This window comes from Prionailurus bengalensis, chromosome C2 (genome assembly GCF_016509475.1).
Source record: "Prionailurus bengalensis isolate Pbe53 chromosome C2, Fcat_Pben_1.1_paternal_pri, whole genome shotgun sequence".
NCBI classification, from domain to species: Eukaryota; Metazoa; Chordata; class Mammalia; order Carnivora; family Felidae; genus Prionailurus; species Prionailurus bengalensis.
The window spans coordinates 133,361,101-133,380,017 of NC_057350.1; the positions used below are offsets into that span (position 1 = coordinate 133,361,101).

General features: G+C 43.1%; 1 protein-coding gene across 3 annotated transcripts in view; it reads right to left on the reverse strand.

The window, feature by feature from the left end:
• Positions 1-18,917, reverse strand: part of LOC122492004 (collagen alpha-4(VI) chain-like) — a 118,951-nt gene that overhangs the window by 5,830 nt on the left and 94,204 nt on the right. Inside the window, exons 33-36 of one of the 3 annotated variants that reach the window (XM_043595425.1) lie at positions 6,385-6,475; positions 4,240-4,923; positions 1,988-2,084; positions 1,292-1,503 (exon numbers count right to left, since the gene is read on the reverse strand). In XM_043595425.1, the coding sequence (XP_043451360.1) occupies positions 1,292-1,503; positions 1,988-2,084; positions 4,240-4,923; positions 6,385-6,475 (1,084 nt within the window). The remainder of the gene's footprint in view (positions 1-1,291; positions 1,504-1,987; positions 2,085-4,239; positions 4,924-6,384; positions 6,476-18,917) is intronic. The other 2 variants (XM_043595428.1, XM_043595427.1) reach the window with 2 other exon arrangements.

Sequence of the window (18,917 nt, forward strand, 5' to 3'; positions counted from 1 at the left end):
GGGGGAGGAGCCCACAGGATAGACCAGTCGGGAGTGGAAGACCAAGATAAGAATGCTATATCTGAAGCTAAGAGAGGATGAGGTTTGAAGAGGAGGCTAGTGGTTAACAGTCCCCAACGAACCCAAGTCAGTGGGGCTTGAAAGAGCCCTTTGGTCTTTCTCGACGGTTTGGAACATGCTTGAAGACAAGGGCTTGCTCTCTTCTCTGAGTGGACGGCTGGAGGAGAAGGTGTGCGGCCAGGCATATGGGATGTCACAGGAAGTTGTACCTGGCCACCTTTATTTCTTTTCAAAGCAAAAAAAATCATAAAAATAAAATAAGGGCATCTGTTAGAGGAAGGGACGTGGCGGAAGGAGCTTGGGGAGGTGGTGAAGGTTTAGGGTGCCCTTGGAATGCATCAGGAGAGGAACTGACCAGAGCCACGTTACAGAGGGGTGGGAAATTTGAGGGGACTTCCGGCCTCAGTGTTTGGCTGCGAATGGGATCGGATTCGATAACCAGTAAGCTCTCCTCCATCTCTTTCACTTTGAACGTGAGGGATACGGAGCCTTAGAACAGTTGTCACACTTGTTTGCTCAGTGGACTCGCTGGGTAAGTTCCACACCCAGAGCCCGTGACTGCATTGGTCTGGGCTGAGGTCCAGGCATTGACAGTGTTTGGATTCTAAGGTGGTTCTGGTGTACAGCCAAGACTTAAAATCATTGCTTTAGTAAGATTACCTGAGGATATTATATACTGAAAATATAATAACTGACAAGGTAAGTTCTTCTATGCTTAATGTTCAGCCTAAGGAGGTGAAACGTTGCTGTCTATGCCAGGAGTCCCAGTTCCTAGATCTGTCTGGTTTTGTTATTTCCCTTTGGACATGTGTTTGCGTTAGAATCCAAGAGGTAGGACATACCACTGATATCTTAATAGCTAACTTGTATCCCTCTCTGTGACAAACACATGCATTATCAAGTTTCATTCTTCAAATAATCCTATGAAGTAAAGATTCACATAATCCCCATTTTACAGATCAGAAAACTGAGCCACAGAAGGATGAAATAATTTTCCCATGGCCACCTAGCTAGTAGCCCCAGATGGTAAACCATCTGGGCACATTCAAAACTTCTAGACCATTATCTTTCATTTAACCTAAGTAGGGCTGACCCCCCTACTGAATTTGCGCATTTGAAAGGAAAAAGTGTATTCAAAGCCAAAATTTGCATGTGAACACAGTGCACAGGAATTAAAAATAAAAACAACCGAAGGAACAAGGAGTAGTTTGGTTGTTACCATAGGCAGTACCTGAATTTCTTTTTATCCCGGTTCGTTTCTGTTTTGCAGGCATTTCTTGTTCATTTCCTTCAGCATCATATACATTCTTATAATTTTCTAGTGCTTCTTGCTGAGTTATAGATTTCACTGTGGCTTTTCTATTCTCTCGGAAAAAGTCTGTCATTTCAAGTGCTTCCAAATCGTCAGCAAAGCCAGATATGCCAACCTGGCCCTTGGGCAACCTGCACAGAGACAATCCATCTCAAACTGCAAAACTGAACCGCAGGAACTGGAAGGTTCAGTTCCCAGTTGACACTGGCAGGCTCGATAAACTGTAGGTTTTGAGCATTTCCTGATGACTTCGGTATCCAATTAGCTATGGTCTCAGGTTTGGACAAATATCAAAATAATATGTTTAGCATTATTAATTTTGCCTCTGAGACATGGTATGAGGGGCTGGCAGGGTGTAGTAGAATGAGACTGTGTTATTTTTTGCTTTTATATACTGATGGGCCCTTTAAATTTTTTATATTGTCCCTATATTACTCTTAACATTAAAAAATAAGAAAACCCAAACCATTTCGGAGTTGTCAAACACAGGAGCATCCTTGCCCCTGTGGTTTGGGTCAGGTCAAGGACTGGCATTGCCTGTGACCTTTCTTTAGGGACAGAGTCTCCTGCAAGGGACAGAGATGTGACACAACCTCAGCTCTGCCTTCAGCCTACCTGCTGGGAGACCTAAATGACTGCAGCAGAGTGTCCCCTCGGTTCGGGCCCCCGCATTTTCTAATGAGCTCTGGAGATGGGTACTGGTTTGCTCCACCTACAAAGAAAATAAAAAATTAAGTCAAGTCAAATCAAGCATAAAATAACATAAAACTTAAAAATAACAGAAGCATTGGGGCGCCTGGGTGGCACGTTCGACTTCGGCTCAGGTCATGATCTCACAGCTCGTGAGTTCGAGCCCCGCGTCTGGCTCTGTGCTGACAGCTCGGAGCCTGGAGCCGGCTTCGGATTCTGTGTCTCCCTCTCTCTCTGTCCCTAACCCACTCGCATTCTGTCTCAGTCTCTCTCAAAAATAAATAAACGCTTAAAAAAAATTTTTTTAAAGTAACAGAAGCATATAGTAAAATAAAGCATAAAAACAAAATGTTGTCCATTAAGACATAAAATTTTAAAGACAAAATAAAATCAAATATGCACTAAAACAAAATAAAAAGCATCAAAAATAAAAATAAAATCAAACAAAACAAAATCCCAGAAGTCCCTGACACAAAATGAAAAAACTATATATATAAAATAAATTCAAATAAAGCATAAAATAAATACTAAAATACAAGCAAAGAAAAACAAAAAAAACCCCATAAAATTCATTCTATCCCATAAATAATATAAAATAAAATCGAACATAAAATATACCAAAACATAAAATTAAACCTAACAAAATAAAACATACAAAAACAAAATGAAATTGGAACAGACTAGAAAAGTGATTCCCTCCACCTGCTTCTCCCTCAGAGTCACTAAGCCACCAGCCGTCTATTATAATTCTCTCCTGTACCTCCTACGAAGATAAGGAATCTGAAATTCAGAGTGTTTCGATGACTTTCTTTTTTTTTTTTTCAACATTTTTTATTTATTTTTGAGACAGAGAGAGACAGAGCATGAACAGGGGAGGGGCAGAGAGAGAGGGAGACCACAGAATCGGAAACAGGCTCCAGGCTCCAAGCCATCAGCCCAGAGCCTGACGCGGGGCTCGAACTCACGGACCGCAAGATCGTGACCTGGCTGAAGTCGGACGCTCAACTGACTGCGCCACCCAGGCGCCCCTCGATGACTTTCTAGGGTCACACAGCTCACTTGTGGTAAAGCCAGGACTAGCACCAATTCACTGATCTTTGTACTTCTAGAATCCAAGAGGCACAAATGCTGTCAGTACTTCTAAGATGTCCATTAGCTTCCCTTTATTCCTTCAGTGATGAAGGGGCAGGCATCCCTCAAGGCCCCAATGGGATGTCATACCCCCTTATAAATGCAGAAGCGAATGTCGCCCTGTAAGGAGAGCAAGAAGGCCCGATGTGTCACAAGAAGGCACCCTGCACATGAGTTGTCTTAGACTGCATGTTGGTAGACAAAGCCCAACAGAAGCTCCTGGAAAGGTGATCGTGATAATACCCACACCCAACCCTAACACTCTGCATTATCGTGCTAGGGACACAGGAACTGGCTGTCTATGAATTTGGTTCAACTAGTTCTGACTGGAGGTAGGGATCCTAGGACAGGAGGCAGGGAAGAATCTGGGCCAGGACCCACTGGCACAGTGCCCCTTCATCTTCCCTGCTGGCTTCATCCACCCAGCCTGAGGTGGGAGACCCGAGACATCCGTCCTGTGTCCCCAGTTCCTGGAAAGTCTCTGGAGACCTCTGAAAATAAATGTCCTTCACTCTTATTATCCAAGGTGTGGTCCATGGACCGGCATCACTAGCATCGCTGTGAGCTTATTAAAAATGCAGAATGTCAGGCCTCAACCGAGACCGACTGAGTCAGAATCTACATTTTAACATGATCCCTGGGAGACAGATGTGCACATTAAAATTCAAGAAGCACTGTTATATGCCACTGGATTCCAGACTCTATTCCTGGATACAGAATAACAATAACTATGCCTTAAATTTGTACAACACTGGGCTTTCAAAGCACCCATATTTGAATGTAGGCTTCACAAATAAGGAAGAGACTGTGATCCTCATTTGGGTAAATGAGAAAATCAAAAGGTTAAGCAGAAACCTGAGGCCTCTCAGCCACCAAGTGAGCCATCAAGCCAGCACCAGGCTTGGCACGGTGTCAGGGCAATGATAGCTCAGGGTTTTGAGGCACACCTCAGCAAGGTGAAGGGGGCAATGGGTGCCTGATCTCCCAGATGCCAGGCTCTGGTAAGTTCCTCTCCCCACCCCACCCAGAGCATCCCCAGTGCTTACTTTTTAGGAGCTTCAGGAAGGCCCGGGTGAACCCCTGGGCATAGGCTACTTCTGGGCCTGAGACGCCCTCCAGGCGCAGCAGATGCTGCTCAGAGGGGAGGCTGGCCACGTCAGTCAGCTCCGCCAGCTCGTGGGCCCCTACACCGGGGCCCAAGGCCAGCACAAACACAGTGATGCCCTTGCACTTGGCCTCCAGGGACAGAGTCCTTAGCTTCTCCCGGTCCCAGGCGCTGGTCTCGCTGGCCACGATGGGGAAGAGGACCTGCACCCGCCTGGGCAGAGGGGCTGCCAGGAGCACCTTCTCCAGAGTCCATTCCAGGGCGTGGCCCAGGGCGGGAGCTCCCCGTAGAGGGCCACTGGCGGCCTCGCGGAGGTGCCTCTGCATCTGCAGCCGGTGGCCGTAGGAGGTGAGATGGAAGCCCTCCAGCACAGGGGGTTGCCCCGCACCTGGCCAGAAGCCTGGAGTTGTGTGCGTCACCAGGGCCACGCGCGACCCATGGGGGGACGTGCTCGGCTGTGCGGCCACCTCCAGATCGCCGAGCATGGCGTCCACTAGACTCAGGGCGGCACGGTACACGTCAGCCCCAACGCCATAGGAGCTGTCCACCATGAATGCCACGTCCATGTCTACTGCCAGGGGTCCCGGCACGCTCGCCGTGCACTCTGGGGCTGGTCTGCACTTGTCTGGGGAGGAAGCGCCAAGAGAGGTTGGGGTTACCAGGCATCCCTTTCTTTTCCATGCAAACACATTTCCAGCCTCTCGGTAAGAATAGCTGCTGCTGAGCTCTACCAGCATTGTGTTAACAAGGCAAGCTGATGGGCCCTGTAAGTAAACGTGCCCATTTTTCAGAAGAAAGGATTCAGAAGATCTGATCCCACACTTAGAAGTTTTTTAGCCACTAGGCCACAGCATTCTAATCTCTAGGTTCACAGACACCTGCCTGGTTCAGTCCTGGCTCTCTTACTTGGATGAATTATCCAGCCTTCTTCCTGACTGTTTTCCTTATTTGTCAGATGGAGGTAACGATAATAATAACAGTACCTACCTTATGAGGTTGTTTGTGAAGTTTAAATTTAAAAAAAAGTGAGTTAATAGATGTAAGTGCTCAGAACAATGCCTGGTGTATGTAAGAGTTCAAGCTCAATAAACACCAGCTAGGTTTAAGCTTCTACAGGAGAAGGAACTGAGGCCCCCAGAGGCCATGTGTCAAACGATTTGATGGGTGTGAAAGCAGCTCATCAACTGTAACATATTCTACAAATGGCGGTTACTGCATTTGACTCGACTGAGTTCTCAGAGCCAAATGTCCCATGGCAGTGTTTGGTCTAAGTGTGGATCAAGTAGAGGGAAAAATTAAATCTCATTTCAATTTCACCTCACTCTGGCCCCAGAAACTATGGGTGTGGATGAGAGTCCTTCACACTTGGGCATGCATGGGCTTTAGTACAAATTTCTCTCTGGCACAGATTAACATGGGGGGCAGGTACAGTGATGAAACCTGGAGACCCAGAGACACTGGATGGCTTGCCAATATCCCACCAGTGGTCAATGGAAGTTCCAGTTAAAAGAGCCCAGGACTCTTTTAATTTAATTTAAGTATTTTTTAGAGAGGGAGGAGGGGCAGAGGACGAGGGGGAGAGAAAATCCTAAGTGGGGCTCCATCTCACGACCATGAGATCATGACCTGAGCCAAAATCAAGAGTCAGAAGCTTAACCAACTCAGTCACCCGTGTTCTCCTAGAACCCCGGACCCTTGTGTCTAGCTTCAGAGGTCTGCCTTATACACTAAGGGGTCACTAAGTAAGGAACACAAGCCCAGCCATCTACAGGAGCCTGCCAGCACAGGTAAGAGCAGATCAGGGATAAGACAATAGGGATGAAAGGGACTATGGGGCACTCACAGATGCCTGCCCCATCAACAGAGGTCAGGCACAACTTGGTTTGGGCTGACTGTGGCCACAAGGGAATGCGGTGTGTGTGTGTGATTCTCAAGATGATTCCTAAGAAAAAGTGATTCCCAGATTCTAAGACTCTGCACATATCAAGCAAATACACATCTGCAGAGCAGACCTGGCCTGTGGCCACCAGTTAATTCATCCCATTCTAAAAACATCAGTCCTATCAGAAATACTATCTGGGCTTACCATAACACAGAGTGCAGCGGGCCATGTGCTCCACATCCTGTGGACTCTCGGTCTCCCACACGAACACGTGAAATCTGTTGGATCCATCCACCTAATCCAAACACATACATAAGGTTATCATTAGCTGAGTTAAATTTCCAGCCATGCTGTTCATGCTTTTCCCAATTCCGATGAGAAGGACATTAATATGATATTTTTAGAGAACATGTATACTTATATACATAATTAGAAGTTGGTATTATCTATTACAGTCATTTATTGCCATTTAGTTCTCCAGTTCTAAACTGGATATGAGACTATCATTGCTGTGGGTACGTGCAGGTCTTCAGACTCCCAATGTGTGTAAAACTCAGTCAATGTCATGTCGTGTTGGAATGCAGATCAGGGAGTTGAAGGTTCGGTCATTTATAAATTCCATACATCTGGAGCTGCCCACAGTATGCAAGATGCAGTGTGGTGGGAGTTACAAACACGAACAGGCAGACCCTTCATGGTGGTGGTGGCCATATAGGTAATACAGCATTAAAATACAAAGAGGTAGATACCATAAGGGAGGCCTTTCTAGCATATTCCTGGTGTTTAGGGCTGGTACATGCCCAAGCCAGAAGCCAAGAGTGAGGAGCACTCAGGGAAGGCTTTGGGGGAAGGCAAATATGTTTATCTCTTTCCTTCAACCTTTCCAATTATGACTAATTTAATAACTGATATCAAAGCTTAAAAGCAAACTATTAATAAATCAAAATAGTGATAATGATAATAATAATAATAATAAATCATCCAGCAAAGTCCATGTGACAACTGGTTATCAACAAACCATTCCCTCTTCTTCTTAAGGCCACAACTAGACTACATTTCCCACCCTACCTTGTAGCTATTTAAAAACATTTTTTTTAATTAAAAAATTTTTTTGAATTTAAATTGAAGTTAGTTAACATATAGTATAATAATGATTTCAGGAATAGAATTTAGTGATTCATCACTTACGTATAACACCCAGTGCTCATCCCAACAAGCACCCTCCTTACTGCCCATCACCCGTTTAGCCCATTCCCTACCCATCTCTCCTCCAGCAACCCTGTTTATTCTCTGTATTGAAGAGTTTCTTATGGTTTGTCTCCCTCTCTGTTTTTATCTTATTTTTGCTTCCCTTCCCCTGTGATCATCTGTTTTGTTTCTTAAATTCTATATATGAGTGAAATCATATCATATTTGTCTTTCTCTGACTTATTTTGCTTAGTTAGCATAATACTCTCTAGTTCTATGCACATTGTTGCAAATGGCAAGATTTCATTCTTTTTGATCGCAGAATAATATTCCATTCTGTGTGTCTGTGTGTGTGTGTGTGTGTGTGTGTGTGTGTGTGTGTACACACACCACATCTTCTTTACCCATTCATCAGTCAATGGACATTTGGGCTTTTTTTTCTATGATTCAGATGTTATCCCTTTTTAATGAGTCACTGAGTTCTCTAAATCTTGTGTCATGATTTTTTTCCCTTTCTTTCCCTCTTTTTTTCCTGCTTCATCGTTCTCCATAATCTTATCTTCCATATGCTGATTTGCACTCTGCTTTGTCCATCCCTGCCGTCAGGGCATCTATTCAAGGTTGCATCTCAGTTATAGCCTTTTTAATTTTGGCCTGACTAGAATTTATTTCTTTTATCTTTGCAGAAAGGGATTCTCTGGTGTCTTCTATGCTGTTTTCAATCCCAGCTAGTATTCTTATAATCCTGGATTTAAATTCTAGTTCAGAAATTCTACTTATATCTGTGTTGATTAAATCTCTGGCCATCATTTCTTCCTGTTCTTTCTTTTGGGGTGAATGCCTTCATCTTGTCATTTTGGAGGAAGAAAAAATTAACCAAAAAACTTAAATTAAAAAATCAGAAACAAAACAAAAATATCAATTAAGAAAGCTAGATCCTAGGTATGTTTCAGCCTGCTGATTGAAAGAAGCTTGATAGAGAAAAAAGGGAAAGGAAAGAGAAAGAGAAAGGAAATTTTTAAAAATTAAAAAAATATATATGTAGTAAAATAACGAAAATAAAATAGAATATTTTTTTAAATTGAAAATAAAATAAATCAAACAAAAAATAATTTGTTCTTTCTGTATCCAAGAAAGAGAAAGAAAACAATTTAAGCAAAAACAGAAGGAAAGAAACTGAATAAACAAACCAGTAAACAGAATGAAATTCAAATGTAGTTACATCCAGTTTCGCCTAGAACTGAAACTATGAACCACTCTATAATCCATACACTAAGCAGGTGGAGGGATTTGTGCTGGTCTTCTGGGGGATGTGCCTGGGGCACTCAGTTGGGTGGGGCTTGGTGTAATGTCTCCATTCTCCACTAGGAGGCACTGCTTAGCTTACTGAGGTGGGTTCGTGTGCATGCACACATGGGCGTACAGTAGATGTGAAAATGGCTTCACCCAGCTCCCTAGCCTCTGGTGCTGGAACTTCACACTCCCATGGACCCGCTGTCAAGCATCCCTCCCCTATCTCAGATGGGGTTATGTTTCAAAACCCCACACTTCAGAAACCCCTGAAGCTTGGACCCACACCAACTCTCTGGGGGAGGGTCTCAATGGCCGAGTGCCACCTTGCCCCAGAAAGTGCTCATGCAATTGCACAGTGGCAGAGATTCAGAGATTATGGCAAATCATAACACACAGCCAGTGCCAGGTTTCATTGTACTCTGGCATCTTTGTCCCAATACCAGCAAACGTGGCTGCTCTCTGGGGTCCATTAGGACCTTTGCCTGTGAGGAGGCTGTATGGTCTCTACCAGATGCACTCCAACCAGGAGAACCACTTCTCCTCTTGTGGCACACAGGCCCCTCAGACCCCACTGCCTGCTCCTGGGGATTTGCCCTACTTCCTCAACCAAACACTACCAGGCACTGAGCTTCAAACCTTCAGGCGCTGCTCTTCACTGTTTATATAGTGGTGCTATTGAAACTCTCTCTTTCTCTCCATCAATGGTTTTGGGGAACAGATTTCTTGCTTAGTCACCTGCAAGTGTTTTCATTCTTTCTCTCTCTCCAGTTACTTTTGGGGGGGAGTGTTTTTCTTGCACGATCCCAACGTGCCACACTCTCCCCCTTTCTCTTTCTCTCTCTGTCCTCTCTGTCTACAAAAACAGCTCCCTACCCTCTGTGGCTTTTCTCTCCCAATTCACCTCTCCACACCATGTACCTGCCAAGTTCTATGGCTCAAGTTATGCAGATTGGTGTGTTAATCCTCAGATCAATTTCATAGGTGTTCAAAATGGCTTGGTGATGATCTAACTGCATTTCAGGGATGAGAAAAGCTCAGGGTCTTCATGCTGCTCTGCCATCTTAACTCCTCCCCACCTTTCCTCGTAACTAATTGGACCATGACTAGGGTCTAGCCAATGTCTAGCAAGCAGATGGATGCCATTTCTAGTGCATGCACATCTCCCAGTCAAATGTAGATGGTCCAGAAAAAGGTTCTGAGGACCTTGGGTATGGTGGGGACATTCACAGGAGCCCAGGTGCTGAAATGGGTCCATAGCACAAAACACTCCTGTCCTCCAATGCACATCAAAGGAATTGCATTATGCCAAAGTATGGCATAAATATTACTTTACTATGATAAGCCACTGAGACTTGGGCATGAATGGTTCCACAATTAATCTTCTCTGACAGATGCAGATTATTTCCAGGACTTCTAACTCGTGATAAAATTAGGAATACTTTCAGATTATTTCTCTCCAGATGTGAGGTGGTTGTTAGGTTAGTCATATCCATCCCATTGTCTGCTCTCTGCCAAACCATGAAGGACAGTGGCCCACTGAGGAGAATCTCCTCCTCCTTCATCCCTGTGGCCAGGACCAAGCAGGCTCTGGACCCTCCTCTGGAATCGAGGGCCTAAGGTCTAGGGCTAACATCATGTTACTGTGGAAAATAATTTTCTGTAACATGTACTCCTTATAGAGCTCTTCACTCTTTTTGTTTGGGACTGCAACGTATCCCAAGCTTTATCTCTCAGAGTGAGCTTACTTGAAAGAAAATCCCATGTGGAGAAAGAAATATAAAGAGTTGGACTTTTGTTCGTGCTAATGTAACACAAAAAAAAAACCATGGAAACTTTACTAAGGCTCTTGAGAAGAAAGGCAAAATGCATCTTCTCTTCTTCCTCACATGGTTATACCTTTTGCTGAATTAGAAATTCACATTAACTAAGATCAATTAAACAGCTACTACATAAAAGCCTTAACAAAACATGTGGCGATACAAAACTGACATAATCACACCTTCAAAGAGCTTAAAACCTAACAAGAAGGAGAGAAAAACAATTTTCAAGAAAGAGATCTATTGATATGTTTTAGGAATGTTCATTTCAAGAGCAAGGGATAGAGGGAGCCTGATGCAGATAGCGACATCTAGCACTTTGGGGAGAATGAGTAGGATACTTAGCAAAGAAGCAGGCAAAAGTATTACAGTGTGGAGGAACACCATGTATGAAGGCCCAGAGTAGACAGTGGTTGCCTATAGAATTCTCCCCAGTGTTCCCACTCCCCAGAGATTAGAGAACACCCACCTTCAATGTGCAGCTACACAGCACATGTGAAACCCTGGAACCCCCTCCCCTGACAGATGGAGGAAGCTGACATGAAGGAAAAGTGCAGCGTTGCCAAAATTCAACATTCTGATTTACTCCAAATGGTCATCAGATCTGAATACTGACCAAACCAAACAAATCATCAGGAATTAAAGAGAAGAGCGTAGGCACAGATATGACACATTGATGGCTTTACTGGAATCCACAAGAGACAATGTGAAATGCTTCTGAAAGCAGGACCCATAGCAGTGTTCCAGAAGCTGTGAGAGGTCCAAAATCATCCTAGGAGTATCAATTTTATGCAGAGTTGTGGGGAAATGCTAAGTTAGTGTATATTATTTTTTAAACCACAGGAAACCTCGGTGAAGTGTATTACAAAATGCAGGATTTGTGTGGAATTTTAAGATACTATGAAAAACTTCAAAGAAATTCAAACATCTCCCCAAGTTTGACCCATGGGAAGGGTCCTCTCCCATAGTTGGCTGTGTGACCTTGGACAAGCCTCTGGCCTCTGATTCCTCAGCAACAGAGTTTAGGATCTGAATGGATGCCATGGGATTTCTTTCTGTTTCAATACAGCCTGGTCTTCAGTTACAGTCTTCTGTATTTGCCTCATGTTCAGGACACTGTGTTACCTTTTCAACTCTGAGCAACTCAGAAGATATAACTATTCCATCTCTTGTACGCTTATTGGAAAATTACCAAATTCAACTGAATTGGAATAGTTACAAACTTACATCTTTTTAAAAACTTTTCTTAGGGAGAATAATTTTATGGTCACGCTTAAAATTTTTCCTGTTCTTAAAATAAAATTGTGGGAACAAGTACACAAAATCCAATGCAAGTCCACAGGGAAATATGATTCAGTATAGATCATCTGTATGTAGTTGTTATCAATGAAAAATTAATTACTTTGAATTTGGACTTGCCAGCATGGTCCTTGTCATTGATAAGGTGAATGAGACAATTCCTGGGAAAGCTTAAGCAGAGAAACAGTATAGGAGGGAATCCAGTAGAAAGAGAGGAGAAAATTGGCTCTTTGATCCTTACTACAAACTCCCATCAGCACCAGAGTAGGAAATTTCAAATATAGAGTACCTTAAACACTAAGTGATCTGCTTGGTGGGCGAAGCTTTACAGTGGTTTAAATTGACACCTTTGGTGATTCTCTCAACCAGCCTCCTGAATGCCTGGCTGTGGTCTGTTGGGATTAGTTGTGTACAAAAGACAGGAGTGTATGGAGGAGAGAAGACATGGCACATGGATTTGTATTAATGTCCTCTTTTGTTTCAAAGACAGATATTTTTTTCAAAGGATCCAGACAACCTTCAAACCCTAGCCCCAATGTTAAAGAAGTATCCATGAGCCCTGAGCTGGAGAGATCCACAGGGTTTGATTCAATGTTTCAGCTGCTGTACTAAGCTGCCAGGGTCATGGGACAATGTTTGTTTCTAGAACTAAGTTGGGGGAGGCTCTTGGCTTGGACAGATGGGAGTAGAAGAGAAGGAACCAAGGGTTGGGAAGGAGGATTTGCTTTGGACAGATGGGGAGCTAACTTGACCCTAAGGAGGGAGAGCTGGAAACCATCTGGCTTCCAGTTGAGGCAAGGACTTGGGGAACAAGAAGGGGAAACTAGACAAATTAGGGAAGGAGACGGAAATAGAAAAAGAGAATCATCATGTAACCTGTGACGGACTCCAGGAGGTTGAGTCCAGCCCCAACTCCTCACGGTCGGCATGGTCCCATCCCACCCCAAGACTGCTATGAAACAGCTGCCTTCTTCTGGACTCCCCAGGGGTTGGCATTAGATAGAATGGGGTGTCAGGTGGCACAGTGGGACTTGGGAACCTGACAGATTGGAGTGCAAATTCCAGGATTATGCAGTTTAGAACATGTTGCTTTCAATCTTTTTTTAAACGTTTATTTTTGAGAGACAGAGATAGAACATGAGTGGGGGAGGGGCAGAGATAGAGGGAGACAAGAATCCGAAGCAGGCTCCAGACACTGATTTGTCAGCACAGAGCCTGATGTGGGGCTCGAACTCACAAACCATGAGATCATGACCCGAGCCAAAGTCGGACACTTAACCAACTGAGCCACCCAGGCGCCCCAGGAACAAGTCGCTTTACCATTGACCTTCCCTTACCTCATCTGGGAAATGCAGATTATCATTATTAACTTGTGTGATAGTTATGAAGATTAGGCCAACACTCCTCAAATTTAAATGTCCATGCAAACCATCTGCGGATCTTGTTAAAAATGCAGAACCTGATTAATTAGATCGGGTAGAGTCTGAGATTTGGCATTTCTCATGGACCTGGGTAATGCTCATGCTGCCAGTCCTGGGGCCACATTCTGAGCAGTGAGGGGTGAAGGTGACAAGGCATTAAAACCACATAGCACGTGGTTGGAACGTCATAGGTGCCTACTTAATGGAAGCTGTCTAATTTAATAAATAGTTACTGGGCATAGAGGCACTCTTAAGGTCCTTGAAGTGATGGTAATAATAACAGCTATACACTGAGTATATAAATAGAAAGTGTCAGTTTTTGTGCCAGTAGACACTATCTCCTAGAACTCTTAGAACAAATCTGTGAGTTTATTCCTATTTTACAGGTGAATAAGTGAGGCTCCAGTGCCAAGAAAACATGTCTAGATAACACAAGGAACAAAAACATAGTGTGAAGCCTAATTGCCTAATTTCTTCCCTTGGTTGCTGATCCTGGCTGTATGGGAGTAAAAATCTAATAGAAAATAACAACCCACATGGCCTCGGCAGCAGGTCATCCATGACCTCTGCAAGAGCCTCTTTGGACAACCCAACACTTTCTTCAAAAAAGAATGTCCTCCTCTGGCACAAAAACAGATACTCAGATCAGTGAAACAGAATACAAAACCCAGAAATGGACCCAAAAACATATGGGCAACTAATCTTTGACAAAGGAGGAAAGACTATCCAATGGAATAAAGACAGTCTCTTCAGCAAGTGGTGCTGGGAAAACTGGACAGCGACATGCAGAAGAATGAACCTGGACCACTTTCTTCCACCAGACACAAAAATAAACTCAAAATGGATGAAAGACCTAAATGTAAGACAGGAAGCCGTCAAAATCCTAGAGGAGAAAGCAGGCAAAAATCTCTTTGATCTTGGCCGCAGCAACTTCTTACTCAACGCGTCTCCGCAGGCAAGGGAAACAAAAACAAAAATGAACTACTGGGACCTCATCAAAATAAAAAGCTTCTGCACAGCGAAGGAAACAATCAGCAAAACTAAAAGGCAACCGACAGAATGGGAGAAGATATTTGCAAATGACATATCAGATAAAGGGTTAGTATCCAAAATCTATAGAGAACTCCAAGGAAGACATCCAGATGGCCAAATGACACATGAAAAAATGCTCCACATCACTCATCATCAGGGAAATACAAATCAAAACCACAATGAGATATCACCTTACACCTGTCAGAATGGCTAACATTAACAACTCAAGCAACAACAGATGTTGGTGAGGATGAGGAGAGAGAGGATCCCTTTTGCACTGCTGGTGGGAATGCAAAATGGTATAGGCACTCTGGAAAACAGTATAGAGGTTCCTCAAAAATTAAAAATAGAACTACCCTACGACCCAGTAATTGCAGTACTAGGCATTTATCCAAGGGATACAGGTGTGCTGTTTCAAAGGGACACGTGCACCCCCATGTTTATAGCAGCACTATCAACAATAGCCGAAGTATGGAAAGAGCCCAAATGTCCATCGATGGATGAATGGATAAAGAAGATGTGGTGTATATATACAATGGAGTATTATTCGGCAATCAAAAAGAATGAAATCTTGCCATTTGCAACTACGTGGATGGAACTGGAGGGTATTATGCTAAGCGAAATGAGTTAGAGAAAGACAAAAATCATATGACTTCACTCATATGAGGACTTTATGAGAGAAAACAGATGAACATAAGGGAAGGGAAACAAAAATAATATAAAAACAGGGAGGGGGACAAAACAAAAGAGACTCAAATATGGAGAACAAACTGAGGGTTGCTGGAAGGGTTGTGGGAGGAGGGATGGGCTACATGGGTAAGGGGCATTAAGGAATCTACTCCTGAAATCATTGTTTCACTATATGCTAATTTGGATGTAAAATTTAAAAAATTAAAAATAAAATAAAATAAAAAGAATGTCCTCCTCTAACTTTTCTGAGTCCTGAAATTAAACAAAAATTTAAAGTGACCCCCCCAAAATTTTTTGGCCCTCCTCTTAATGTTTTCATCTTCTAAAGCTGATTTCTTTTGTCTCCACGATAGCCAGCATTCCAATCTTTGGATTTGGATTTTTTTTTAATTTTTTTTTTCAACGTTTTTATTTATTTTGGGGACAGAGAGAGACAGAGCATGAACGGGGGAGGGGCAGAGAGAGAGGGAGACACAGAATCGGAAACAGGCTCCAGGCTCCGAGCCATCAGCCCAGAGCCTGACGCGGGGCTCGAACTCACGGACCGCGAGATCATGACCTGGCTGAAGTCGGACGCTTAACCAACTGCGCCACCCAGGCGCCCCATGGATTTGGATTTTTTTTAAAGAGCAATACATAGAAATAAAAATAGAACCAGTTCATAGATTTATCTCATAGTGTTGTTGTAAAGATAAAATGAATTAATACATGGAAGAACTTAGAACTTCTAAACTCTCTTCCTATTTTTCACTTTTGAACTCAAAATCTTATTGCTGTTGGGAATTCCACATCTTGAGCAAGTTATTTAACTTCTCGGTGTGTCAGTCTCATCATCTGAAAAATAGGCTATGATAATAGTTATCTCACTGAGTTGTTTAAGGATTAAAAGACATAAGTGACTTAGCACAGTGCCTGAGTCAATAAACGTGAGCTATTATCCTAGGTAATGTTTCAAAGGAACATGTACTAGACTTTTCATAAAGAAACATGAAATTTTAAACCTGGCACTGAAATTGCATTTTCCCTGCAATCCTCTGCTTTTTAACTTTAAAAATAGGGCAAATATTTTGAGACACGGGCAACTGGACAGTTCTTAACAAATGGGATCAGGGAAAAAGAAAGGTATGGGGACCTGAGCTTGTCTTGTCCCTGAAACACAGCTAGATCAGCATCAAACCATTTTGAACACCTAGAAAATTGGTCTGAGGATTAACACACCAATCTGCATAATTTGAGCAATAGATCTTGGCAGGTATGCAGTGTGGAGAGGTGAATTGGGGGAGAGAAAAGCCATGGTGCCGTGGAAGGTAGGGAGCAATTTTCATGGAGAGAGGACAGAGAAAGAAAGAGAAAGGGGGATAGAGTGCAGTGCATTGGATCCTACAAGAAAAGCACTCCTCCTGAAAGTAGCTGGAGAGAAAGCGAGAGAGAAAGAGTGAAAATACAGAGGACTGGACAAGAAAACTATTCCCCAAAGCCACTGATGGGGAAAAAGGAGAGGGTTTCAATACTGCCAATTTTCTATAAACAGTGGAGCACAGAGTCTGAAGGTTTGCAGCCCAATGCCTGGTGGTGCTCCAGCAGAAATGCAGGGTGAATCCCTAGGAGCAGACAGTTTAGTCTGAGGGGCCCATATGCCCCACAGAGAAGCAGTTCCTTTGGCTGGAGTGTATTTGGTAGAGACAATATGGCCACGCCATGGGTAAAAGTCCTGGAAGACCCAGAGAGCTGCCACATTTACTCATATTGGAACAAAGACACCAGAGTGCAGCAAACACTGGTGCCAGCTATGTGTTGTGATTTACCATAAACTCTGAGCCTCTGCCACTGAGTGATCACACGAGCATTTTCCGGGACAAGGTGGCACCTGGCCATTACTCAGCAAGACCCTCCCTGAGGACCAGCACAGATCCAAGCCTCGCTAAAGCGTGGAGTTTTGAAACATAGCCCTGTGTGAGACAAAACTCTGGATGGAGGCACCACCTGGCAGGCAGACAGCTTGGACAAAGATAGGGTAAAGGCAGAGAGTTGAGGACAGCCTGAGACAAAGGAGGAGTGACTGATCATGCATCTGTGAGGGTGCAAAATTCCTGCACTGGAGATTAGAGAGTAGGGTGAAGCCATTTTCACCTCTAGCACGCTCTCACTGATCAACCCCAGTGAGCTAAGCAGTGCCATCAAGTGGCGAACAGACCCATTTACAACAAGCCCTGCCAACCTGTACAACCTAGTGGCATATCTCCACTAGGGCAAGTCAGCCTGAGAATTAGAGCAGCAGGACCCTCCCCACGAAGACCAGCACAATCCCTTCCACTCTGCAAAGTTCCAGTTCTAAGGGAAACTTGATATAGCTTCAACTGGATTTCATTTTGTTTGCTTGTTTGTTTGTTCATTTTCCTTGCTTCTTTTCCTGCTTATGTTGTTTTTTCTCTTTATTTTGTTTCTTTTTCTTTCTTGGAAACAGCACATTTTTTATTCTATTTATTATTTTTAAAAAATCTTTTTTTTCATTTTTTAGCTTTTTTTTCTTTTGTCTTTTCTATCAAGCTTCTCTCAAAAAGTAGACCAAAACACGCCTTGAATCTAGCTTCCTTTATCTGATTGTGGGTTTTTTTTGTTTTTAATTTTTTAATTTTAATTTTACATTTAATTTTATTAATTTTTTTTCGTCCTCCCAAAATGACAAGATGGAGAAATCCACCCCCCAAAAAAGAACAGGGAAAAATGACAGCCAGGGATTTAATCAATACAAAATAGGTAAGATGTCTGAACTGGAATTTAAAACCACAATTATAAGAATACTAGCTTGGGTTCAAATAAGCATAGAAGACATCAGAGAATCCCTTTCTGTGGAGATAAAAGAAATAAATTCTAGTCAGGCTGAAATTAAAAGTGCTATAACCGAGATGCAATCTTGAATGGATGCTGTGACAGCATGCAAGGATGAAGCAGAGCAGTGAATCAGCAATATAGAAGAAAAATTATGGGGGCATCTGGGTGACTCAGTTGGTTAAGCATCTGGATTTCAGCTCAGGTCATGATCTCAACATTTGTGAGTTTGAGCCCCACATCAGGCTCTCTGCTGTCAGTATGGAGCCTGTTTAGGATTCTCTCTCCCTGTCTCTCTCTGCTCCACTCCCACTTGTGCTCACTCTTTCGCAAAAATACATAAACATCAAAAAAAAAAAGATAAAATTATGGAGAATAATGAAGCAGGAAAAAAAGAGGGAAAGAAAGGGGAAAAAAAAGACTTAGAGAACTCAGTGACTCATTGAAAAGGAATAACATCTGAATCATAGGAGTCCCAGAAGATGTAGAGAGAGAAAAGGGGGCAGAAGGTTTATGTGAGCAAATTATAGCAGGAAACTTCTCTAATCTGGGGATGGACACAGACATCAAAATCCAAGAAGCACAGAGAACTCCCATAAATTCAACAAAAACTGACCATCACCAAGGCATATCATAGTCAGATTACAAAACACATAAACAAGGAAAAAAGCTTGAAAGCAGCAAAGGAAAGAAGTCCTTAACCTACAAGGGAATACAGATCAGGTTGGCAGCAGATCTATCCACAGGAACTTGACAGGCCAGAAAGGAGTGGCGGGATATATTCAACATGCTGACTGGGAAAAATATGCAGCCAATAATTCTTTATCCAGCAAGGCTGTCATTCAAAATAGGAGAGATAAAGAGTTTCGCAAGCAAACAACACTGAAGGAGTTCGTGACCACTAAACCTGCAAGAAATTTTAAGGAGGACTCATTGAGTGGAGAAAAAACAAAACCAAACAAAACTAAACAAGACCAAAAGCAACAAGGACTGGAATGGACCAGAGAACATCACCAGTAATACCAACTCTACAGGCAACACAATGGCAATAAATTCATATCTTTCAATAATCACAGTGAATGTAAATGAACTAAATACTCCAATCAAAAGACATAGGGTATCAGGATGGATAAGAAAACAAGACCCACCTATATGCTGCCTACAAGAG